Consider the following 25076-nt stretch of genomic DNA (forward strand, 5'->3'; position numbering starts at 1 on the left):
TGTAAACACACTCCTATGAATCAATAAGAACAAAGGTGAACAACTCAATAGAAATAGATCCCAAGGCTATATCTGGGCAGAGTAGGTTTGTTTAATTATGCACAGGTGTAGACTAGAAAGGTGAGCAATGCTGATGTTGCTTACCAATGTGTGAATGGGCAGGCCAGCACCCTGCCTAATTTGAGATCCTGCCTCCACTGCTTACTCTTCATGAACTTTGAGCAAATTTCTTCACCTCCCTGTCTCAACTTCCCTTCTATAAAGTGGAGATAAAATAGTAAGCTGACTTCATGGAATGGTTGTGAAGGTAAAATAGTAATCACAGTGTCACTATTAGCCTAACTGTTGTCACCACCCTCACCACTGTGCGGTTAATCTCATGAAGTTTTATGATGTAAAAAAATAAACAAACAAACAAAAAAAAAAACAGGCAAACCTCTCCAAATTGATGTAAACTCTCCACCCGTTTTTTTTTTTTTTCTTTTAAAGAGTTTTTATAACTTGTCATCCTACACATTTCTGAACCTGCCACCATCAGAAGCAATAGACAAAGTGGAGGTCATTATTGTCAAAAGAAAGAAGAAAGTGTGGGACTATAACTATGATGACAGTGACAGTGATACTGAAGAAGCCCCCCGGGCCAGTGAGGGTGGTTACACCATGCATGGGCTCACAGGCCGACTTCTCTGTCTGGCATCCACCTCCTCAGAGACCTTAAAGGACCACACAGACCCAGATGCTGAGGAATCTGAGGAACCTGACATGTCCGGGCCTGAGGATGACACTGAGCCACTAATGGCCCTGGGGCCCAGCCCCCGGCGGTCAGAATACCCAGGCAGGACCCCCGAGGGCTCTGGGAATCTGCTACAGGAGCCCTTACTCCAGGAGACCAGCAGCTCCCCCGAGGGTTCTGGGAACAGAATTGTCTTCAATGTGAATTTAAATTCTGTGTGTATGAGGGTCCTGGACGACTCAGAAGTCCCTCAGATGTTAACTCTGCCAGAAGACACAGTCGACCTAGAAGATCCTGAGGAAATAGAATCTAGCCCACTGTGGGCCAGTGGAGAAGAGACAGGGGCCTCTGAGGAGAGCCTCTGTCCTGAAGATGTTCCTTCCGATACTAGTGACGCTTGCGGGTCAGATGTTGACTTCCGGAATGGTTATCTAGCCAGATGAGTCCAGACCACATCTGATGCGCTTGGACTAACAGATTCTTCAAGGGGTCTCTCCGCCTGCAGTGATTGGCTTCTCCTGGAAATGTCATCTATGCCAAGAAGAGGTGGGGAACAGTATGGTAGTGTCATTCAGTGCCTGTTTACATGTTCAGGGCGATACCTTTGGAGGAAGAAGCCCTTCCTTTCCCTCTACTCTCCTGCATTATAATGCTCCTGCTCCCGGAGCAGGGCGCCAGTTCGCCTGAGGTTCTGAGGGGTGGTCCAAGACCCAGCCAGATTTCTGGGAAATAATTCAATGGGGTCATGGTGGGAGCATGGGGAGGGAATGAGGACACCGGCAGGGTCCATAGCAGCATTTTCCAGTGGTTCGGGAAAAGAAAAGGACAGCAGGCTGATGAGGAGGGAGGCAGCTTGGGCACCTCCAAGGCCAGGCTTTCTCTGGCCTCCACATTGAGAACTCCACTCGCCCCTCCTCCAGCTCGCCTCAGGTCCAGGGAAGATAGCAGACCCGCACATGGAAATCATGCTAGTGTCAGCCAGGCAACTAAGACACAGAGGAGTCATTTGTGTGAAGGAATAGCAAAAAATCTCAGTGCCATATTTTAAGATTTTAAAACAAAGTTAGGGAACAGATGCAAAAGTGCTTCTAGGTCTTGAGGAGAAACAGGCATAAAAACCCTAGAGATCCAATTTAACGATTTAGAAAGCACAATGTATACTGATTCTAAACGCCCTATATGTGACCACTATTCCTGTGAATGGGGGGGGGGGTGCGTGCTTTGAAGCTGTGGAAAGTTCTCAAATGTCATGTAGCAAACAGTACAGAATAGGGACTCGGGCATGACTGCCATTTCTCTGGGTGGTCCTGGTACTTTGCACAACCACTCAGCCTCAGTTTCTCCATTTGCAAAATAAGGGGATTGGGCTGTGTAATCTCCAGGATCCCATGAGGACAGGAGAAGTATTAGATAATAGGTGTGAAGACTCCAGTGGAGGTGCTAGCAGGGACAGGGCTCCAGGCAGAAGGGCCCGCCTACAGATCTCACCCCACCCCAGCAGGGTTGGCGGCACCTTTCTTCAAGGCAAACTCAAAACAAGAAAAACAAAAAGTGCATGAGCCCTAGTTTCAAAGATTTTAAATAGAAATTTTGTATCGTTGCTCTAAAGAACTCAGAGAGGCCTATGAAGAGGGAGCTGTTACTTAATAATTGAATGAAACACCTTAAGAAAAGGACCTCATATACCTAGTCCATTACTCAGCCCTCCGTCTGCCTTGATGGTATTTTGAAAGCTTTCCAGAGTCAATCTTGGGAACAACGTTTTTATGGCTGCTTGGGGGTGGGGTGTTCCGGGAAGGGGGGGTGCCTATGAGCGTGTGTTTTAATTTTTGTATAATGGTTGGCGATTGGGAAAGGATAAAAGATACTTTTTACACAAACATGGTAATGTCTTCAGAGCCAGTGTCTGCAGCAGGGGCATGCGCGCTGCCCTCCCCAGCTGCCCGCAAAGAGGGGTCAAGAGCTCCTTCACAGGCCTGGGGTGCTAACGTCAGAATGTAGGCACATCCCCTGTTTCACAGAAAAACTCCCCTAGACTTAAAATGAGGATTAAGCAGAATTAAACTAACCATTCTGTAGTCTCTCTTCCCTCACCCTCATGATTAACCTTTAACTGGTCCCACCTGCATTCCTGGGACCTTGAAAAATGGATTGTTACACCCCTAATAAAATTCTCCTTGTCCTTCTGGGGTTGATGGCGGCATCGGAAACAGACATCAGTGATTGCTGAGAAATCTCCCTGCGGGGGCAGTTGAACACCTGGACTCATGTCACCTGGACGCAGGCCTCTGTTGGGCCTGCAGACTTGAAGCCCTGCGCTCCCCTCACATTCCTCCCCCCTTATAAAAGGCAGCCCTCCCGCCATGGGGGCCCCAGCACTGGGGGGCCGGTGTCTGGGCCCCGCCCGGCCTGGTCCCTTTAGGGCCATCTGGAACACTCCACGGAAGTGTTATAGGGCAGCCCTGATATTGAACAGGTTGCCTGGCTGTGGGTCCTCACCTGCGCGCTTAAAAGGGACTTATGAACACTCCACTGCAGGCACACACAAAAGCTTAATAAAAGGTTTATTTACAAGGGAAAAGGAAATAAGGAAAATGTACAACTCAGGGAGAAAATAGGGAAATAAAGTCTTTAATGCGTCCTACCCGATCCGCCGCCCTGGAAACCCAAAGGCACTCTCCGAGCTGGCCGGACGCTGCGAGCTCGTGGGGAGCCAAAATGGGGGGCCCCTCCAAAGCCCACGTGTCTGGCTTTATACCACCCTGGCTGCTGAACCCCACCCTCAGGTCCCAGCCCCCTTCCCTTGGTGGTGATGGGATTTGGAGTTCCCGGTGTCTTTGGCTTTGGCCTGGGGTGGGGGTGGAGTCCACGAAGCCTGCATGGAAATAGCTCTAGGACAGCCTTTTCCCCTAACAGAAGGACAATGCTCATGACTCAGTCTGGCCTTCTGGGCAGAGTGAAAGACCTACCGGGTCACACTTATGTCACCCAGTACTTCCCCGACTGTTTCCAGCCCCCCTTTTCCTGTTCAAAAAGAGGAAATTACACCTTGCGAGAGAAGCAGGGCACGGCCATAGATGACTTGACTTTGTCCTGTGCATGGCTGGGTCTAAGGGGGAGAGGAGAAGGGGGGTACGAAGACCCTCTCACACTGCATTTGCTCACGGGCGCCATCAAGCCAGCTAGCCCGCGGGGAGGGGCTGGTGGCGGCCGGAGGGGGGCGGGGGGGCGGGGGCTGCCGAGCGGGGAAAGACACGCCGTGTGCACCGTCCAGGCGGACGTCTGTCCGCGCATTTGCTTTACCCTCCGGGCTCCGAGTCGCAGTCTTGCAGCCTGCTTACCGCCGGGGCTTTCCACCCCGGCGAGGTCCGCTTCCCAGGCCGGGGACCGCGGAGCCTGGGCAGGAGGCGGGGCGGGGGCGGGGCGCAGAGTGGGGGGCGGGGCCAGAGGCCGGAGAGTAGCCTGGCAGGGGCGGGGCGCAGTGTGAGGGGCGGGGCCAGAGGCCGGAGCGGTGCCCGGCAGGGGCGGGGCGCAGCGTGAGGGGCGGGGCTAGAGGCCGGAGCTGCGCCTGGGTAGGGGCTGGGCAGCGGCCGTGGGCGGGGCAGCGGCCGTGGGCGGGGCAACGGCCGTGGGCGGGGCAACGGCCGTGGGCGGGGCAGCGGCCGTGGGCGGGGCAGCGGCCGTGGGCGGGGCAGCGGCCGTGGGCGGGGCAGCGGCCGTGGGCGGGGCAGCGGCCGTGGGCGGGGCAGCGGCCGTGGGCGGGGCAGCGGCCGTGGGCGGGGCAGCGGCTGTGGGCGGGGCAGCGGCGTGCCGCTCCCGGAAGCGGCAGGCAGTGGCCGGACGGCCGTCTCGGGCCCGGACGTGAGCCCGGCGGCTGCCCGCGGCGCCCCCACCACCCTCCCCAGCTCCCGGCGCGGCCATGGCGTGGAGCCTCCGGACCTGGCTGGGCGGCTGTCTCCTGGTGTCAGGTGAGGGGCCTCGGGTGGGGCCGCGGGCTACTGCGCTTGGACCCGGACGCGCAGCCGCGCTGCATCCCGCCCCGAGGGTCGCTGGGGACCCGGGCGGCTGGCGGGGGCCCTGGCTGCGGCCCCTGGTCGGATCCCACGGACCCCGGTCGGATCGCTCTGAAAGTGACAAGCGCGCGGGTCAGGCCTCCAGGCAGAAGCAGACGCTTTAACTGGCTGTCGTCGGCCCCATGAATGAATAGGAAGCCCCACCCACTAAGGGACGACCGGCCTTCTGGATCACAAACCCCGCCGGGGGGGGGGGGGTCACCCCTTTATATTCACCCCTCTTCTTCCCGCCCTCGCGGGTTCTGAAAATTCCTGAAAGGTCCAGAGCATCCTGTCGTGCTGTCATCAGACCCCCCTGGAGACCCGAGTCCGATGGCGGCCTCCCACCAGCCCTCTCAGGCCTCCCCCGACCTCAGGGCACCCCCCTGCTCTCCTTACACCCGGACCTCTCGGGAGACGCCTCCGCATGAGGACGGACCCTCACTTTCCCGCAGCCTCCTGTGGGGCACCCCAAGACCTGAATGCTGCCCCTCAACTCCACAACTCTGTGGCTTCTGAGTTTTTTTTTTCCTCTGGCTTGACTTTATTTTTTTTTTCATTTTTTTTTAACTTTTTACATCACTGCTCATTTTTAAACAATATTTGCTTCCTCCCACCCCCTCAGGTGTAGTCCCCAAAGAGTTTCCTTCACCTGTGCACCATCACCTCAGCCTCTGTGCTCCTCCCTCCCTCCCTCTGATCCCTCTCCCTCCTCCTCCCCTGCAGGATATCTCTGGTTTATAATTGTTTTTTGCTTTGTTGCATTTGGCTTGAGTTCTAAATGCAGTGAAAACTTATCGAAATTGCCTTTCCTGGTTCAAAGTTAACACCATGACTCCCGCCTCCCTTTCCCCCTGTAGGCATGGACTTACCCCTGGCATGGACTTTGCTCCTCCCTCTGCAGCTGTGTGCACCTGGGATCTTCCACCACTACCAGATCTTTCTACAGCCAAATGCACCCCCAGGCCGCTGGTCTGCTTCCCTACGCTCTCCCACTGGGGTAGCTCAGGAAACCCTGGTATTAAATACCAGCTATGGCCCACACTCCCCAGTTTATGTCTCTGTTCACACTCCATGGGTAATGGGCAAGTGCTAGTTTATTATATACTCTTCTGGATACTTCTGTGTATGTTTGCCATTTTCTATTTAAAGGCTTAAAAATTTTATGTTATCTCCGGGGTAATTCTGTTTCCTAGGCTCCGGGCTCAATCCAGCTGTCTCTAACTTTCCTGCTTGCATCTCCTTCAGTATTTCATATCTAATGCAGCTAAAATGAGGCCTTTGATTTCTTTGTTTCCCAGCCCCAATAAGGACATCAGTTCTTAAGCCAGGCTGGCTATTAACTTCTGCTTCTCCATACCAAATATATCAGGAAGTCTAGCATTTATACCTCTGGAAATTGATCTAAAATCCATTACCCAGCCCCTCGCACCTTTCTACCATTACCCAAACCCAGGTCACTCTTCTCGATCCCCACCCCCCCCTCAGTCTCTACCCACGCCCCAGCAATTTCTTCTTGTGGTTCTTCAGATAATATCCCGGTCCCTCAACACATGTTTCTAAGGTGTGTGTCTCCCTCCCCCATGTGCCCATTTGACAAAGGAGACCCCTTGCTTGATACAGCCATTTCCTTGGGCAACTTTTTTTTTTTAATACTAGGTAGTTCTGGTTTTTTTTAAAGATTGATTGATTTATACAAGAACTGGGGTGCAGGTCAGAGGTGCGGGAGGGTGAGAGAATTCACCAGAAAGAGCGGGGAGCAGAACAGGCAGGCGGACCGAAGATATTGCTGAGGAGAGCAGCGGGCGAGACAGGAGAGGTCTGCTGCACCATGTGGGTTTCTCCCTGGCAGGCCAGGAATCGAACCCGTGCTGCAGAGGCTGCAGACAGCTTCACAGTGACGTGCTCAACCTGCTCCCCACCGGGGAGGCCCTGAGCAACCTTTTCAAAAAATAAACTGCAAACCTTTTTCCTTTATTTTTACAGCACTGGGAATGGTGCCACCTCCCAAAAACATCAGAGTGAATTCAGTTAATTTCAAGAACATTCTGCAGTGGGAATCACCTTCACCCAAAGGGAATCTGACTTTCACGGTTCAGTTCCAAAGGTGGGTCGGGGCTCCGTGGGCAGGATGGCAACACAGGATAGGGGCCCTGGGTGAGTCACCAGACAGTCCAGTGACAGTCAGCATGACCACAGACGCCAGAGGGATTCTCCCTCTGGGCCTTTTTCTTTCTATCTGAGAGAGCTGTTCTCTGAAAGCAGACAAGATTCTTACTTTTTCTTGTAGTGTTTCATGTAATGATCATGGGGCTGCTGGTAGACACAGACATTTTATCATGAGGAGATGGATATCAGGGGCCACGGTGGCAACTTACTGCCATGTGACTGGATGGACTTTGTCATAATTGATGTTTTTTAAGAGAAAAATGCTGCTGATACCATCTCTACTTATTAGGATGGCATTGCTAGAGTCCACCATTTACCAGTAGAGGCTATTGAAGAAAACTGAAGTATGCAAAGCAGACCTTGCTACCTTACCCCTGCCCCCTCAATAGAACAGCATCCTTCCCCGACCCCCCCACTCCCCACACCCTCATGCTGTGTGCAGATGATTTGCATGCTGGATTCTCAGTTACCCCGTAGCTCCATTCTGAACAGCTACTGGCTGTTCAAATCTCTCTTCTTTGAAAAGAGTGGAGGCTTGTGAAGGAAGAGTGTCACCCAACATCATCATCTCAGTGCTGTGCCCCATTCCCTGTACTTGCCTTGCCTGTCACTTTTACCTGCTCCAGCCCTCCCTTGGCAGCCTGGCACTGTACACCCCAGCCAGATTGCACATGACAAGCCTTTATGCCAGGTGCACCCAGCAACTGGAAGCCAAAGGCTGATGAACCAACACACCTGCGTCCAGTGTGACTCAGAAACAGGCAAAGGAAACTCTTCAGGGTGCTGGAAGGAGATTGGGCCCGATCCCATGGGTCCACATTTTTACTCATCCAGCCTTCATTTTACAGACATATCGAGGACTGCCAAAAGAGAGAAGTAGAAAGATCAAATGAGATAGTCTTTGTGTTTTTTTAATTTTGGAGTTCCAAACGATTGTAAGCCAACAGAATATTTCAAAATTTCAAGAACAGTACAAAGAACTTCCCAGTAGCCTATGTGAAAATTTGATATCACTGGAATCATTTTAAAGGGGACCCAATAAAGCCACTGTAGAAAAAAATGTTGCTGTCCTTTTGAAACTGGGCCCAACCACTCACCTGGCCAAATGACCAACATTCCAAGAAGCCAACAAGAATGAGAATGTCCTGTTTGAAAGAACTGAGGAAAGTGGATCATCCCTCCTTTTACTTTGGGTCACCTCCACCTGACCATTTCACCTTGTGATTCTTGCCTGACCACGACCTCATTCTTTTTCCTATAAAAAAATCCCTGACTTCTGTTACCCCTTGGGACACTGTTTCTCCCTGAATCTGTGCTCCCTGAATTATAACTCTTTGATACAAAATAATGTTCTTTGTCTTTTTTAATGGCCTCCTGAATTTTTAAGTTAACACCTGTCTCCAGATTCACCGATTTCTAACAGCCACCTTTTGTCCCTCCTCCCATACATTGTGACTTTTGCCCTTTATAGTTCATTGTGTAGTTCATAAGAGCAAGAATAACCTTTTACAACACTGTAGTTAGTACATTTAATCAAGATTGGAAAAGTTAACATTGACATAATAATTTAGTCTAATCTATAGTCCATATTCTAGTTTGTCTATTTTCCCAGCGACTTAGGATGGGTCATTCTGTGACTTGTTTTTTCCTGTGGTATATTTTCCAGCACTGATGGAAATTTATAATTTCATCTCTGCTTTCTCCACTCAGCCTTCAGAGTTCTAGAGATTTCGCTATGATAATTAATAACTTTCCTTGCTAGCCTTGCTATCTGTCTCTCTCCCTGTAATTTACTTCTTACTCCGTTCATCACCTCTTGCCCATTGTGTAGAGGTATTGTTTGGGGGCATTATTATTTTAGATGAGAATTCCCAGTGACTTCCCTGGGCTAACTTCAAGAAGTTTCTGTGATACTTAGACAACAAATTTATTAGATAGTCAAAGTAAGGACTTGAACCAGGGAAGCAGTTTGACAGATTTGAGTCTGTGGGAACTATATTCCAGCCATCACAAATTTGACTTGAGTTTGTATAGGTAGGAACAGTGAGTCACTGACATCAAAAGTATCATCATTCTGAACAAGGTGGCTTCTGATCTTAAGTTATTTGACTTAGATACAAGTTGAACTTTCTTTGCACAGAGGAAAACAAATACTGGGCTTAATTTCGTCTTTTCTGGAGAGGTCAAGGAGACATAGGGTTGGGTTTGAATATTCCTTATCCTGCTACTTGGTCATTTGTAGGGGTTGAAAAATGTAGTTTACCCGCAGGCAGCAGATGTTATACAGCTGCTCCTCAGACTGCAAGTCTCTGCAGGTGGCTTTGCTCTCTTGTCTGTTGGAGCAGGGAGGGCTTTCCCAGAACATTTCTTGAGTTTATATGTGTCACAGAGCTTGAGGCTGGGGTCCAGGTCCCCTTAGCATGAAAGAGCAGGTGGAACATGGCATGTGCTGGGGAAATTCCCAGGACATGTCCTGGCTGTGTCTCGGGGACAGACATTTGATCCTGAAAAATCTGATTACCCTTCTGTGTCTGTGCAAGGAGTGTTTAGAATTTAGCCTGTGCAGTTATGTAGCACTGGGCAGGGGCAGCCAGGGGAGAGGCACTTTTGGGAATGGATTGGTGATTTTAATATGGAAACATCTAGAACAAGTAGATGTAAACTACATTGTAATCCAATCATCATGACCTAGTGAGAGAGAAGGAATTTCAAAGCAACTTTCTAAATACTCTGTGTTCCAGCCAATGGATGCCTGAGTTTAAATGAAGCAAATGGGTCACATGAGAAAACCCACATTCATTAACACGACCCCTGCATTTTCCAAATGTTGGCATGCCAGGTGGCCAGGAGGGTTGGATTGAGCCATGAAACACTGTGGTACATTAAGTGAAAAAGCAGATTGTAAAAGAGAATGATCCCAGTTATCCTGACCACCTTTTGTCCAGAGATTTTTCTGGGCATCCTAAGGATGCAGTGAGGCATGGTGTGTAAAGCTGCAGACTCTGAGGTCAGCCAGACTCAGTAATGTTGGGCAAGGCCTTGGGCTTCCTACCCTCTGCCTCAGAAAATAGGAGAATTTTGGTTTTGTCCTCCTAGGGTTGCGAAAATTCAAAATATAGCTTAGCACCCTTCCTGGCGCTAAGTGTTGGCTGTTTTTATATTTATCACCATCACCTTCATTGTCACCGGTGAGTGCAGCTAAATTGGCTTTTGCGCAAAGACTGGGCCCTATATGGGAAGTGAGGACAGAATCCTCACTTTTAGCAGGAGTTGATCCTGTTCTTCCTTAGGCTAATAACCCCTCCCGAGGCCGACATGAACTCCCGTACAGCAGTAGGTACTCCCAAATGTCAAATGTTTTCCTCTTCTGGTTCCTGCCACCCCCGCCCCCTTCAGTGGTTGGTAACAGGACACAAGGTCAACGAATTGTTTTTATCATTTTTCTAGCTGCAACCAAAGTCATTGTTTGGATGTGACTTGAAGTTGTCATATACTTATTTTGGTTCATCTGTGTATATAAGTATTTCACAAACCATGTCCCACTGCTTTCAGAAGTGCACAATCAGAAAAGGAAGGTTTCCTGGTCAAATGTGTTCAATACTCAGCACCTTTTTCGGGGGTGGGGAGGAGCATGTGCTTATTAGGATGTGTACGCCTCTGAGTTCTGTTGTGAAGACAGACACCTGTTTATATTTCACTCTTTTTACCCCAAATTGTTTGATCTTGGGACAGGTTGTTTTTGAAACCTTTTATGATAGTTGAAGAATCAGTTGGGCCCCTTGGAGCAGTTTGGAAAATGCTAACATAAATCATGCATACCTCTCATGAAAATCAGTGATGAAGGACTTGCCTTACCTTTCTCTCATTCTCCTTGGGTAGCAGGGGACAATTAAGGCACCCATCAGCCTCAGAGAGACTGGAGTTGGAACTCATGAATTTTATCTTTCCAATTTTGTAGTTTTTCCACGTCATTCAAAGACATATGCAAGAGTACTAACATCACGGCGTGCGATTTCTCAAGTCTTTCCAAGTATGGCGACCACACCTTGAGAGTGAGGGCTGAATTCGCAGATGATCATTCAGACTGGGTGAACATCACCTTTCATCCCGTAGAGGAAAGTAAGCTGCTTCGTTTCCACTTCCTTGTTATGCTGTCATCTTGCCTCGGTGCTTTCCCCGTGGGTTGGTCTGTCAGCAATAATTTTGCAATTGCACACAAGTGGATGGTCTCACACAAGACACTTAAGGAATGTAGTAGGGAATAAACTAGAAAATATAGTAAAGAGGGCTGTGACTTTAAAGAAGTTAGGGGAGAGGCAGGAAAGGATAGGCATGAAGATAATTAAATACACACTTAATGTTCATGCTTTGTTGAGGGCATTGCTGTTAATGAGAGAAACTGGGAGGGTTAATGTATACATTTTCTGGGAGGAAGTCAGTTTGAAATTATGATTCAAAGAAATCTGACTCAGTAGGCAGAAATGTCAAGGTTTGTCTAGGCAAGCATGGAGACAGAGAGACCAGATGCAGACAGCCAACTTGCCCAGAACAAACAACTGAGAAATGGAGATAGCTCATGGCAGATGCATTGTGTCAGACTGGTAAGCATCCAAAAGAACATTCCCAGGTTAGATCTGGATGGTCATGGGGACTCACCACAGGTCATGAGACAGACATAACTGAGACACCAGGAACTGAAAGTGAATTAAGCAGCCACATAGCCATTGAGAGGGTCAAGAGGATAAAGGGTTACAAAGCTTCACTAAGGAAGCTCAAGTGTGTCTCCAAGGAATAGCTGGAGCATTAGGATTGTCTTTGTACCCTCCCCTGCTCGAGACCCCCATAGCTCCCACTGTTTCACCCTTCCAGGTCAGGAATGCAGCTAGAAATGCAGCCCTGGGCCTCCCTGCTATCAAGCTATCCACAGTCACTGCAGCATGAGTTTGATCCCCAGCCAGGGAGTTAACCCACATGGCGAAGGAGACCTCTCCTGTCTCGCCTGCTGCTGCCCTCAGCAATGTATTTCAGTCAGTACACCTGTTCTGCTCCCCACTCTGTGTGGTGAATCCTCTCACCTCCCACACCTCTGGCCTGTACCCCAGTTCTTGTATGCATAAATAAATAAATCTTTTTTTTTTTTTTTTAAATGCAGCCCTTCTGCCCCTTCCCAATTCTGTCTCTTAGGCTTCAAGCAAAAATAATTTTTTAAACTCTTATTTCTAGAGTCAGAAATTATTGTTATATTTTCTAAAAGTATCTTTATAACAACTGGGGAAAAAAGTGTGCATTAAAAAATACAACTTAACGATAGTTAAGGCTCCAAGTATAGCACAGGTGTCTGCTTCTGTGGTTGCTCCCTGGCCTACCTCTTTCCAAATCCTATTTTCTAACTCTTTCCAAATCCTAGTTTCCGGCCCATCTTTGGAAGTTTCCTTTAGAAAGAGATCCAAAAGGGTTAAGCAGGGCCTCCCTGGTGGCACAGTGGGTTGAGCCCAGCGCCACAAGGCTTTCTGCAGCCTCTGCAGTGCCGGTTCGATCCCCACCAACCACAGAGCAACCCACATGGCACAGCAAACCTCTGCTGTCTTGCCCACTGCTCCCCTCAGCAGTGTATTTCAGTCAGTCTGCCTGTTCTGTTCCCCACTCTGCCTCTGGTGAATCCTCTCACCCTCCTGCACATTTGGCCTATACCCCAGTTCTTGCATAAATAAATAAATCTTTAAAAAAAAAACTAGTAAAAAAAAGGGGGTTAAGCAGTTTGTCTAAGATCAAACAGCAAGGGTTCAGAACCAGGGTCCTGGTTCCCTGCTCTTAGCTGCAATTCCCTACAGTGGCTATTTACTAGCTGACAAATGCCACAGATTTGTTTTCCCACAACTAGTCTACAAGTTGGATATTTGCCTTTTGAAGTTTGTCTCTTTTAGTGGTAAGAAAGTGTTTCAAGATGTCATGTGGAACTTATTTAAAGTTGCTTTGGAAAAATAGCTAATAAGCTTCCTTATCCAGTCTTCAACCACCAGCAGATTAGAAATGAGGTAGAATGCCAGAAGCGTTCTAGCAACCCCCAAAAAGAAACAGCACCCAGTGTGGTTGCTCCAAGACAGTTACTTTTCTTTCTACAGCCATTATTGGGCACCTGCTCTGTGCCAAGCACATCTTAGTGCTGGCTGTATACTAGAATCCCTCCCCTATGGAGCATGCATCCTAATGGGGAAGGTCACAGATAAACAAATACATTGCTTATGATATGACAGATAATGACTGTGGTTCTTAAGGAAATAAAGCAAGGTAGCAGGGCAGGAAGTGATGGGAACTGCCATTTACATAGGGTGGAAAGATGCAACGCTCTGAAGAGGTGGCATTTGAACCAACACCTATATGAAGTGAAGGGGCGAGTGACATGAATTTCCAGTCAAAGAACATTCAAGGGGGAACAATTTCCCACCTTGTTGGAAAATATGTATGGTTAATTATATATTTTAAACACTAAGAAAAAAGAATCTGCTCCATTGCTTCTAATCCAAAAAGGAAATAAAGAAATTCACCCAACAGAAAGAAAGGAGACAAGCCCCTCTCCCCAAAATTACACAAATAATGTAGTTGGAATGATCCCATATATATCAGAAAACACAATAAATATAAATGGACTAAACCTAATTAATAAAGACAAAGGTTATCAGGTTTTAAGAAATAAAACCCCAGCTATCCTTCCTGCCCATATCAATCAGTGTGATAGCAATGGTTGTCATAGCAATGGTGTATCCAAGAGCAGAGTACTCAAATAGACCAATTGCTTGTGCAGTTAGGTAAATAAATATCAGCATATTTAAAATATGATTTTTGATTGTCATTTGCTTTGTTCTCATGCTTAGCCATTGTTGGACCTCCTGGAATGCACGTAGATGCACTTGCTAATTCTTTGCATGTGCGCCTCTTTTCCCCCAAAATTGATAATGAACCTGAAGCATGGACCATGAGGGATATTTATAATTTATGGATTTACAATGTGCAATATTGGAAAAACGGCTCTGATGAAAAGGTAAGCTTGGCAAATCATATGCATTTCAGACATAGACTCCCTGATCTTTGCTAGTGTTGGCCTGAAGCCATGACCACAGAAAGGTGGCCAGGAGGCCACCAGTCTGGGTCTGCCAAGGTGGCAGCACCTTCCAATGTAGAGGATTCAAGGCCTGGTCCTTTGAGCGCCTCCAGCTTCCCAGTCTGTGTGGAGTCTGGTATCTCTAGTTTACCCTTCCCAGGCCCCATGGGAACTGTATGGCGCAGACTGCTGGGCTGGGATTCCCATCAGAGCCCTGCCCTCCCTGAGGGGAAGTCACAGGAGAAGCAGAACTGACTCAGCAGCAGGCCAGGGAACTAGGACTCCACTGAGTCAGATGATCAGCTCATGGTTCCTGAATCGACCGCCATGTCCACACACCACAGAATAGACACGTCCACAGTCAACAGCTCCCCTTGGACGCTGGATGAAGTGTCACAATTTACCTGTCTGGTCCCACTTTCCCCATTCCCCACCTCCTCTTCAGAGGTCAGTTCCTTTAAAAACATGAGCCGGGTGTGGGAAGGCTGGGTTGGAAGGATGCCCCAGCCACTGTGGGACTATGTCACGTTCTTGACCACAGTTCTCATGTCTGCCAAGCAGGCATACTAACCTACTTCATTCATAGATTGCAGGTAATAGCCTATATAGTAACAGCGGTAGGACTGGTAGGAATTTAAAGACATAATGTTAAGACAATGAACTTGTCCTGAACAGTATATGTGATTTACACATGAGGTGCCTTCCCCCTTCTGTAGACATGTTAAAGCTCTTTTCGTTCACTCTTGGTCAAGTTTATTCTTATACTTAGTGCATGTATATGAGCACCACTGGTGCCCTAAACTGACTTACATTTATGGTGTGTAGCTTACTTATGTTATCCCCTCTGTGCTAAAAGTGGGTTTCATCCCTTCATTCTCAAGACTTTAGAAAGAAGGGGTCACTCATGTATGTTGTCTTAGAGATGATGAATTAAATTTATATATATATACACACACACGCACATACATACATTTTGCATAACCCCCCAAAATTGCAAATTGATTTCCCCCAAAAAAATGTTCCATTAAATGAGGGAGGAGATCTGCTGTCTTGACATCTGTAAGCACAATTTTGCTTACAGTAAGAACCCAGGAAATGTAAACAAAACACAATACAAATAGTGAGTTTCATGGTCATGTATCAGAGGGTCAGGATTGAACCCCTGGCAGTATCAGCTGGAACTGAGTCGATCAATGCCTGAGTGCCTCCTGCACCAAACATGGAATGTGAAAACCAGCTTATCTTTAGCTTCTTATCTAGAAGATGCCCATGGCACAAGCATCTGGTTGTACTTTTGTCCTCTCTCTTCAGCCTGTGGAAGCCTTAGATGACTCTTACTAAGCCAGAAAGGCTGCCTGCAGCCTGGTTCCTTCCTTCCTCATGCCTGCATGGTCCCCTTTGCCAGTTTGTGATCTACTCAATGAATGTTTGTGTCCCCAAAATTCATATGTGGAAACCTAACTCCCAGTGTGATGGTATAAGGAGGTGGTGGGGGTCAACAGGAGTTGATTAGGTCATGAGGGTGGAGCCCTCATGAGTGGGATTAGCACCCTCAGAAATGAGACCCCAGACAGGTCTCTCACCAGACACCAGATCTACCAAATTTGCTCGGCCCTTGGGCTTACCCAGCCTCCAGAACTGTGACACGCACCATCTGTGGTATTCTGTTCCAGCAGCCCTGATGGATGAAGACAGAGGCTCCTTTTTAAAATGCAAACATTTCTGAAAGGCTGCCTTATCAGGTCCCTAAACTAACAGCATAAAAGTCGTTTGAAAATCCCGTTTCTTCCTGGTAGGAGACAGTGAAGCTAAAACTAGAGGTTGCCCAGAAGTGAATGAAGTCTAGAAAATATCCATCGGAGGGCATCTGTGCTGGCCTTTCTTGTCTGGCTGCTCTCCTCACTGCCTCCCACCCATGGATCAGCCTCTGGATTCAGTCTTTGAAAAAATAGCATTTTCTCTAGTCTTCCAAGAATAACAAGGCTTGAGAGGCATTGGAGTTTTAGAAATGAAAGCCAGGACTTTGGGAGGGATTTTTTTCTGTTAGAACTTAGACCAAACTCTTCATGTTTTCATTTAGTATAATCCAGCTTACCTTCAATGAGCTTAGCATCTCATACAAAGAGAAATGTGGCCAAGCTATCAACAACCCTAAGCCCAAAAGAAAATAACCAGTTACTGAAGTAAGAAAAGGTTTGCTCGCTTTCTGTTGACATTCCAGCTCATGTGACAGGCCCTTCGATAAGGAAATTATAACCATGATAGCAACACAGGCAGTGTTTGCTCTTTTAATTCCTTTTATTTTGCCAGAAACTCTTTTGGTTTCTCAAATTCAGAATATATTATGACAGTTTATATTCAAATTAACTAAAATGAGTGGGGCGGGGTGGGGGGGACCAGAGGCAGGCTGTGGTGCCCCCTCAAGGCCAGGGCTGTCGGAGGAGGTCAGCCAGCTACGGGAGTGGAGAAGTCATTCGGAGGAGAGCCCGGGCAACACACACTTAAAAAGAAAATCACACTGCACTTGCTGTTGATGGGCACTGCGTCCCCTGCCAGTGCTGCAGTAACAGCGTCCCCCCACGGGCAGCTTCAGCAGAAATGGACTCTCAAGGTTCTGGAGGGGGAGGTCCAAGAGGTCCACAGGCCTCTCCCCTTGCTTCTGGGCTTTGCCGGCCATCTTTGGTTCCTTAGCTTGGAGAAGCATCACCCCCATGTCTTCCCTCATCCTCCCTGCTTGCCTGTGTCCAAAATTCCCCTTGTAAGGACACAAGTTACGCTTGATTAGAGCTCTCCCCAACCACCTCATTTTAATTTGATTACCCCCGTAAAGACCCTGTGTTCAACTAAGGCCACTTTCTAAGGCACTGAGGTAAGGAATCAACATAGGAACCGGGGACCACTGGGGGGCACCATATCTTCGGTCTACATTGTTGAAAGAGGAAGTGGGGTGGGTTTGATGTCATCTAAAGAGAATTCAGGATTTTTAATATGTGCCATTCTCACTGGTGTGAGATGGTATCTCATGGTAGTTTTGATTTGCATTTCCCTGATTACAAGTGATGTTGAACATTTTTTCATATGCCTGTTGGCCATTTGCATTTCCTCTTCAGAGAAGTTTCTTTTTAGCTCTTCTGCCCATTTTTTGACTGGGTTATTTTCTTTGTTGTTGTTGAGTTTCATCAGCTCTTTGCAGATTTTTGTGATCAGTCCTTTATCATTAGTGTTGTGTGCAAAAATGTTCTCCCAGTTGGTGGGGTTTCTCTTTGTTTTTGTTATTGTCTCTTTTGCTGTGCAGAAGCTCTTTAATTTGATGTAGTCCCAGCTGTTGCTCTTTGCCTTCACTATCACTGCTTTGGGTGATGTGTCTGTAAAGATGTCTTTGATGTGCAAATCACATAGTGTTTCGCCTATATTTCCTTCTATATATTTTATGGTTTCAGGTCTTATGTCTAGTTCTTTAATCCATTTTGAGTTGATTTTTGTGTATGGTGTGAGGTAGTGGTGAAGCTTCATTCTTTTGCATGTAGCGACCCAGTTTTCCCAGCACCATTTATTGAACAAACTTTCTTTGCTCCAATGCATAGTCTTAAAAACCTAGCAACAACAAATGTTGGCGAGGGGGTGGAGAAAAAGGAACTCTCCTGCACTGTTGGTGGGAGTGCAGACTGGTCCAACCACTGTGGAGAGCTGTGTGGAGATTTCTGGACCTACTAAACATAGAGCTTCCATATGATCCAGCAATTCCACTCCTAGGTATTTACCCAAAGGACACAGAAACATCCATTCCAAAGAGCACCTGCACCCCTATGTTTATAGCAGCACTGTTCACAATAGCTAAGCTTTGGAAACAACCCAAATGCCCAAAAATAGATGACTGGATCAAGAAGATGTGGTACATATACACCATGGAATATTACTCAGCATTCAAAAAAGATAAACACATGCAATTTGTAGCAACATGGATGGAGCTGGAAGGGATCATGCTCAGCGAAATAAGCCAGAAAGAAAAAGAAAAATACCGGATGGTCTTACTCATAGCAGGAATCTAGAAAACCTAAATAAGGGACCAGGAAAATGAATAACTGTAAGAAAGTGAAAATCAGAATCAACAAAAAACTATGAAACAGAGACACTTTTGGGGGGGTGGGGGGCGGGAGGGGAGGGATTGGGATCAGAATGGGGGGGTTGCAATTGTATGGGGAATATAAAAATAAAATTTATTATTTTAAAAATAAATAAATAAATAAAGAGAATTCAGGAAATGAGGTGGTTGGTCAGGACTGCCATCCTTGCCTGTCCCTTAAAATAGTCTCAGGGTCCCCCAAAATGAGCTGGGAGAAGCAGCTGCTTCGTTCAGTTTCCTATTTTGAGCCTAAATTAAAGATTATAACTGTGGGAGGTGGTCTAAGTTTGGTCTAAGTTCCTTCACTGCTGAGCATTGTCTTGTTTTTGTCTTCTTTCCCAGGTTTCAGTTAACTGTCACTATGACTCCGAGATCCTCAAAGGTCTGGAGCCGTGGACAGCCTACTGTGTGCGGGCTCAAGTGCTTATTCCTGATTGGAACAAAACTGGGGAATGGAGCGAGCCTGTGTGTAAGGAGACAGCGGAAGACAGTGAGTCCTCTGGCGCCTGCCTCCTCCCAGCACTTGACATCCGTCTAGACTCCTGCTAAGTGGCAGGATTGGGCAGCTGTTTAGACATCCACACCCAGTTTAGTCTTCAGGCCCCCATCAGCCCGGCTGCTGCCTGCTGGGCCGGAAGGCACTCCCTTCCCAGGCAGCTGGCTCCCCCTTAGACCAGAGGCATTCATGGAAGTTTCCAATGTCCTGGAAGCCTTGGCCCACCCTCTGTGCTCACTCTGTCCTCTTGGGCACCCAGAAGCAAGTCTCATCCGTCCTCCCAACACCACCTAGCAGAGGTCAAGCCTGTCACATGCCCTGGAAACCTTTCTGTCCCTGGTTCCATGTTTCCAGTCCCTTCAGGTACAAGATGAGAAGGAAAAGTTTGAAATGCTCTCACTTTCCTCAGTATTAACTGGAATAAATGTCAACAATAGTTAGACAGAGGGTTTATATTAGCTCATCAAAGTGAGGATTCGAACCCAGGAAGCATTTAGACAGATTGGCTTCTGTGAGGGCTGCTCCCACCATCACAAGTCCGAGTTTGGCTTATATAGGTAAAGCAGTGCGTCAGTGACAGCGAGAATGTAATTATTGTTGGCGGGTGAGAGGGTGGCTTCCGGTGCTAAACAACTTTTGCCTCAAGAGATTCCGACACTGCCTGTGAATCTCTTCCCTGAGTTCTGAAGACCGCACTGTGGAGGGCTGGGTGTCTAGGGTTAATCTCCTTGAACCAGCTCCTGAGTCACTAGTGGGGCTTGAAAGGCTGTTTTAGCCACAGGCAGAGAACTTTTGCGTTTCTGCTTCAGAACAGGGCAGAGGCTGTGCTGCCTTTAAGTCCGTGCAGACAACTTTGCTCCCTGCCTGTCAGACCAGGGACATGTTACAAGACGTTCACCTCAGCAGGCACTACTTACTTTAGGGTACCTTGTGAAATATGGTGCTGGCACTTCAATGGCCCTTCTCATAAGATGTAAACCACATGGACTTTTTTCTTGAAAAGTAAAAGAAAGAAAAAAACGGAACACAGCGAGGAGGAAAGGCCAGGAGGGCCGTTGCCCTAGGGCCTGGGATTCCTGAACACACAGCTGCATTGCACTGCTTACGAGCCATGCCCATGGCCTCCATGTCTGCACACAAACAGCAGGCCTTTTTATTTAAAGACATCGAGAAGCTCAGCCAGCTCAGGCCAAGGAAGGATGCCTACCTTATCTGCCTTCCCCGGTCACCCCCGTGTCCCGTCCTTCCCCTATGACATCACATGGGACATGGGATCAGCTCTGAGCTGCCCTGTGTCTCAGCCACATCTGCAAAACAGGGGCCTAGACTCTGCACTGCACAGTTACTAAAGTCACGGATCTGAGAGCGGGGGGTTGGGGTGCAGTCATCCCTGCTGAGAGCTTTTGCAGTTCTCAGTACAGAGAGCAGTTGTGGGTTTCTTCGAGGATCTGGGGCCCAAGCAAGCCCCACTTACTGCTTCAAAGCAGAAGACGTTTATCCGGATCAGGAAGGCCCTGTTAACCTCAGGTAGGCCAGGCAGAGCAGAGCTCCTGCTTGCTGTTCCTGTTGTGCGCATCAGCAAGCGTGACAGAACCCAGACTTGGAAGAAGGTGGGAAAGTGGTTAAGCCTGCTGGAAACCTCTGGATCCTTACACACCTCCCTCCATGGGTCCTCCAAGGAGGTGGCCCTGTTTGGGGGGATTGCATTGGGTCGTGAGGGTGAAAATAGTGCTTGGGTTGCCTGGGCCAATCCAGACGTGACAGGAATGAAACCCCCGCCTTCCCCGCAGAGACACTCGCCTCCTGGATCATCGGCCTTGTGGTCCTCGCGGTCTCGGTGTGTGTGGCCTTCCTGCTGTTCGGCTGCTTCGCCCTGCTGTGGTGCATTTACAAGAAGACCAAGTACACCTTCTCCCCCAGGAACACTCTTCCTCAGCACCTGAAAGAGGTAGGTAATAGGACGGAGCCAAGATGGCTGTGAAATGCCAAGTGATCAGCATTTCCTTCTAAGTCGGCACCTAAGTAACTCAGCGCAGCAGGTTTGTTCCAGAAGCCCTTTCCCCAGCCTCCTGGTCTAAAACCTGAAGTCTGCAGAGAACAAAAGAGATAGTCTGGGACAGGAAGAGAAAAGGCTGCGCTCAGAGCGGACAAGATGAGAAAGGAAGGCTGGTCACAGCGGGGAGCAGCAGGTAGAGGGAAGAGGCGAGGATACAGGCGCGCTCAGTCTGAGGTTATCTGCAGTCAGGACTTTGTGTCCTAGACTTTAGGAAAACTATTTTCAAAAGGTTTAGAAAGAAGAATGTACCTGGATGGAGACTGAAAGACTCGGAGGCCTTAAGAAATGAAATTCTGGGTCTGTACTAACACTTAAAGGAGAAACATGCCCGGCCCTAAAAGAAACTGTCTTTGGTCTCACTTGCCAGGAAATGATGCTGAGATGGAGATTCACCTTCAAAAGGCTTTCTGGGGAGACCCCTGGGGAGCAACCTCTGAGGGAGGAAGAGCAGCAGGGAGGGGGAGAGAGGCTGAGCCGTGAGGCACTCACATCCGTGACCTCAGCCATTCCCGCAGGGCTCTGAAAAGAGGACCAAGCTGAGGCATGAGGCCTTTGAACCCCAGATTAACCATGGGCTGGGCAGGGCTCTCCCACAAGGGGGTGCAGCAGCTCCCTCAGCTGAGGGCCTCCCTGGGAGAAGGACATTTTACCACCAGAAGACAGCTCTGGAGTCTTCGTGGATGGAGACAATCTGCGTGGATGCAAATTCTGGAGTAAATGGAACAGAGAGAGGAACACAGTTAGTGAGAATGGGAGATGGTGCAGCCACTTTGAAGGCTGCCCTTGAGGTTGTGGTGTGAGACACGCAGTGGCCAGAGGGGTGGTGTGGAGGCCGCTGCACCTGCACCCTCTGATCCCATCCGAGAGGGTCTGACAGGTCTCAGGATGTTCACTCCTGGGTGACCATCACTTGATGTCTTGCCCAGTCAGCCCCGCACCGGGCTGCAGGAGCTGTTTTTCCATTAGGGGCTAATTCCCTGCAGCAGGTGGCAGGGTCTGGCCCCAGAACAACAGTCACTCGCGAGGGCGAGTCCCATCTTGGCCTTGTCACAAGCTCCATCCCGTCTTTTCCCACTGCGGGCCTACCAAGACACACAGCCCTCCTGTTCTTGGGGTCAGTGAGCATGCTGTCATGGGGAGACAGTGCCAGCCCTCACACACCAGCATCAGCCAGCAGGCGGTGTGTCCGGGCCATGCTCACCTGACCTTCTCTGTCACCCTGTAAACACAGTGGCATCATGTTCCAGGTGTGGGACGTGCTCCTTGATGGGAGGGGTGAGAATCCATCATTAGGCCTTTACTTAGGAGAGGATGTCCCGGCATGCCCTGCTGCATGGGGCCCCTGAACGTCTCTGCGCATCCTTTTGGCAGAGGCAGCTCCCTCCGCAGGTCCAGGACAGGGAATTGGCTGTGAGCCATCTCAGAGCCGGTGTTCCTGGAAGCTGGGCAGCCCCCGCAACCCCACCTCCACCCCCACCCCCATGAAGGGCTACATGGATAGGAGGTGGGACATGTGGGCATCAGCAAGGCTTTCAGAGAGACTAGAAGCTTCTAACCATGCAGTGAAACAGCTGCCCAGAAGGAACCAAGAATCTTCCAGAAGTTATATTTCATCAGGAGGAACAAAAGATGGTTCTTGGCTCTGGGCAAAGGTGTTTTGTAAATGGAGAAACAAGAGGAAACAGCTATTCACCCGCTAATTTTGCTTCTGACTTTGCCATCAGAGACCAGCCAGGAAAAGACAGATGGGCCAATGTGCTTCCTTCCAGGCCAAATCAGAGCACAGTAGAGGGGCCTGTGGGGATGAGCCCAGTGCTCCAGAGCCTTGGCAGACGTCTCTGTAGAGCTGGTCCTACCATCGCTGAGAAATGAGACCAGGGGAAGGCTCAGGAAGCACCAGGAAACTGAGCAGATCAGGTCCTCACATCACAGTGACCCAGTTTGACACACCAGAGACTCTATTAACATGGCCCAGGGATACTTTTGACTGTATGGAGATTTGGGGGTGGCGACTTTTAGTTGAAAAAGCAATAGGGAGGTTTACCCAGCACTGATTGATTGAGCCAGACACCAGTTTCTGTGTGTCCAGCTAGGAGACCAGCCTACGGTTTGCTTTCTTCAGATTTAGCACCACTTCTTTTATTATCTCTCTGTTCCCCAGGAACAGGGGAGAGCTTCTAGTGTCTTCTTACAAATCCTCTGAATTGGAGAATTGGGAGACATCCCTCCTTCCCAAGCTCCTCCTCTGCCCAGCATATATCTGGATACAATCCTCTTGCCCTTCCCTTTCATCAATCAGCAGCTCAAGATGGAGGGCGCCCCTGACACCCATCATTATCAAAGGGCTGTGTGGAGATCACATTAAGAGGAGAGCAGACTGGGGCCTCCCTGGTGGCGCAGCAGTTGAGCGCTGGGTTGCGAAGCTGCCTGCAGCCTCTGCAGTGCCTCTGCAGTGCGGGTTCGATCCCCGGCTGCTCCCCGGCCACCGGAGGAGGGTCCCGCATGGCGCGCAGACCTCTCCTGCCGCCCGCTGCTCCCCTCAGCAGTGTACTTTGGTCCTTCTGCCTGCTCTGCTCCCCGCTCTGGCTCTGGTGAATTCGCTCACCCTCCCGCGCTTCTTACTGTACCCAGTGCATGTATAAACAAAACAAACAAACAAACAAACAAATAAATAAATAAATAAAACATGCCTCTTTAAAAAAAAAGAGGAGAGCAGACTGAACCATTAGAGATGGAACTTGGGAGTAAAACTAGGGGAGAGCAGTTAAAAATGCAAAACTTTAGAGTGCTTTTCTCTTTTAACCTGAAGATTAAGAGGATTGGCAGGCCTAGGAGGATTAAAAATGGAGACTATCAAACCAGCAATATTTCTGGAAACATTTACACCTTCACTGTTCCAAGAGTTGGGTACTTCGTTATTTTTCATGGTTGAATAGTATTCCACTGTATGTATCCAGTCAGGCATCACTTTACAACAGGGATGGGTTCTGAGACATGCATCATTAGACAGTTTCATTGTGCACACAACACTGAGTGTAATTCCACAAATCTGCATGGTCCAGCACACCGAGACCTTATGGTGCAGCCTATGGCGACCACCATCGTTAAAAAACACCCAACTATACGCCACACTTGTTTGTCCACTCAAGCGCCAGTGTGCCCTTGGGGTGTTTCCCCATTGGCTGCTGTGAATAGTGCTGCTGGGAAACACTGACTCCAGTGCAGCCGGCTCTTCTGAGGATACACCCAGAAATAAAACTGCTGGATCATATGTTTTTCATTTTTTGAGGAACTATCATCCTGTTCTTGTTGCATTTTTCAAAACAAGTGTTTACCAGCTAGGAGCTCTATATAAAATCTTTATAAACCCAGAAAAAGAAATAGGGAAAATTGATAATTAACTACCTTTTTTGTTTCTCCTGCAGTTTCTCAGCCACCCTCAGAACAGCCCCCTTCTGTTTTTCACCTTCCCACTCTCTGACGAAAATGAAGATTTTGACAAACTGAGTGTGATTGCAGAGGTCTCTGAAAGCAGCAAGCAGAACCCTGGCTCCTCCGAGCTGGTGTCAGGAGGAGACACACCCCAGCACCCAGAGCAGCCCCCAACTCACGTCGACCTCTGAGGGCAACCAGACCCACAGACGTACTGAGACCACCTGAGCAGGCCCTGTATCTGGGACTCTTAAAATGCCAGGACAACATCAAAACAGCCAAAGAGGTAGATTTTAAAGGCTCACTTGGCAAAAACACTCCAGCTTGGGAAGTTGCTGCTTTATACAGGCCTCAATGGTTTAAAAAACTGTTGACCACTGACTGAACTCAGCCTCTTAGATGCACTCATATAAGGAGCAAGTTTTAACTGGGAGAAATGGAAATATTTAAGACAGGAGGACCGACACTGGAGGCTGTAACATCCTGCCGACTGCCGAGGTCTGCAAAACAGCCTCAGCTCAGCGGGGCCGATGGCTGTTCGGAGCCCACCTTTCTGGATTCTCAGGGACGCTGCAGCTGGGTTCATTTTTCTACTGTATCTTTTATATAGCACTGGTGCTCCATTAAAATTTATTCTCTATTTAATCTGTGCGTCGGTGAGACACATTTGTCGTCAGATATTGAATGAGGCCTCTCTCTGCTGCTTTTGATGTCCATTCACGGGAGTTCCTCAGACCCCACCCACTGTCCGCCTGAGACGGTGCTGGTTGCATGGGCCTCCCGTGTCTGGCAGGCCCAGCTGGCCCCGTGCAGAGGGCAAGGAAAGACCCAAAAGAGAGGCAGACCCCCCAGATCGGTGGGCGGCATCTCTAACCAGCAGGGGGCTTCCATCACACACGAGGCTCGAGCCCAGGCC

At 48.7% G+C, this 25076-nt stretch overlaps 2 protein-coding genes across 2 annotated transcripts; both read left to right on the top strand.

Annotated features, from left to right (window-relative positions):
- Positions 1-295: 295 nt before the first annotated feature.
- Positions 296-1176, top strand: IFNAR2 (interferon alpha and beta receptor subunit 2; the record flags this gene model as incomplete). The annotated part of the gene is made up of 2 exons (XM_084232743.1): positions 296-307; positions 490-1176. 2 exons carry the CDS (start codon positions 296-298, stop codon positions 1174-1176), a joined length of 699 nt encoding a protein of 232 aa, XP_084088869.1.
- Positions 1177-4652: 3476 nt separating this feature from the next.
- LOC311170380 (interleukin-10 receptor subunit beta-like) lies at positions 4653-24351 on the top strand (the record flags this gene model as incomplete). Its single annotated transcript, XM_084232744.1, has 7 exons — positions 4653-4701; positions 6772-6892; positions 10913-11073; positions 13827-14042; positions 18490-18666; positions 20463-20620; positions 24154-24351. The coding sequence occupies 7 exons, from the start codon at positions 4653-4655 to the stop codon at positions 24349-24351; spliced, it is 1080 nt and encodes a 359-aa protein (XP_084088870.1).
- Positions 24352-25076: the final 725 nt, after the last annotated feature.

Source organism: Talpa europaea (genome assembly GCF_964194135.1).
Source record: "Talpa europaea genome assembly, chromosome: 4".
Classification (NCBI taxonomy): domain Eukaryota; kingdom Metazoa; phylum Chordata; class Mammalia; order Eulipotyphla; family Talpidae; genus Talpa; species Talpa europaea.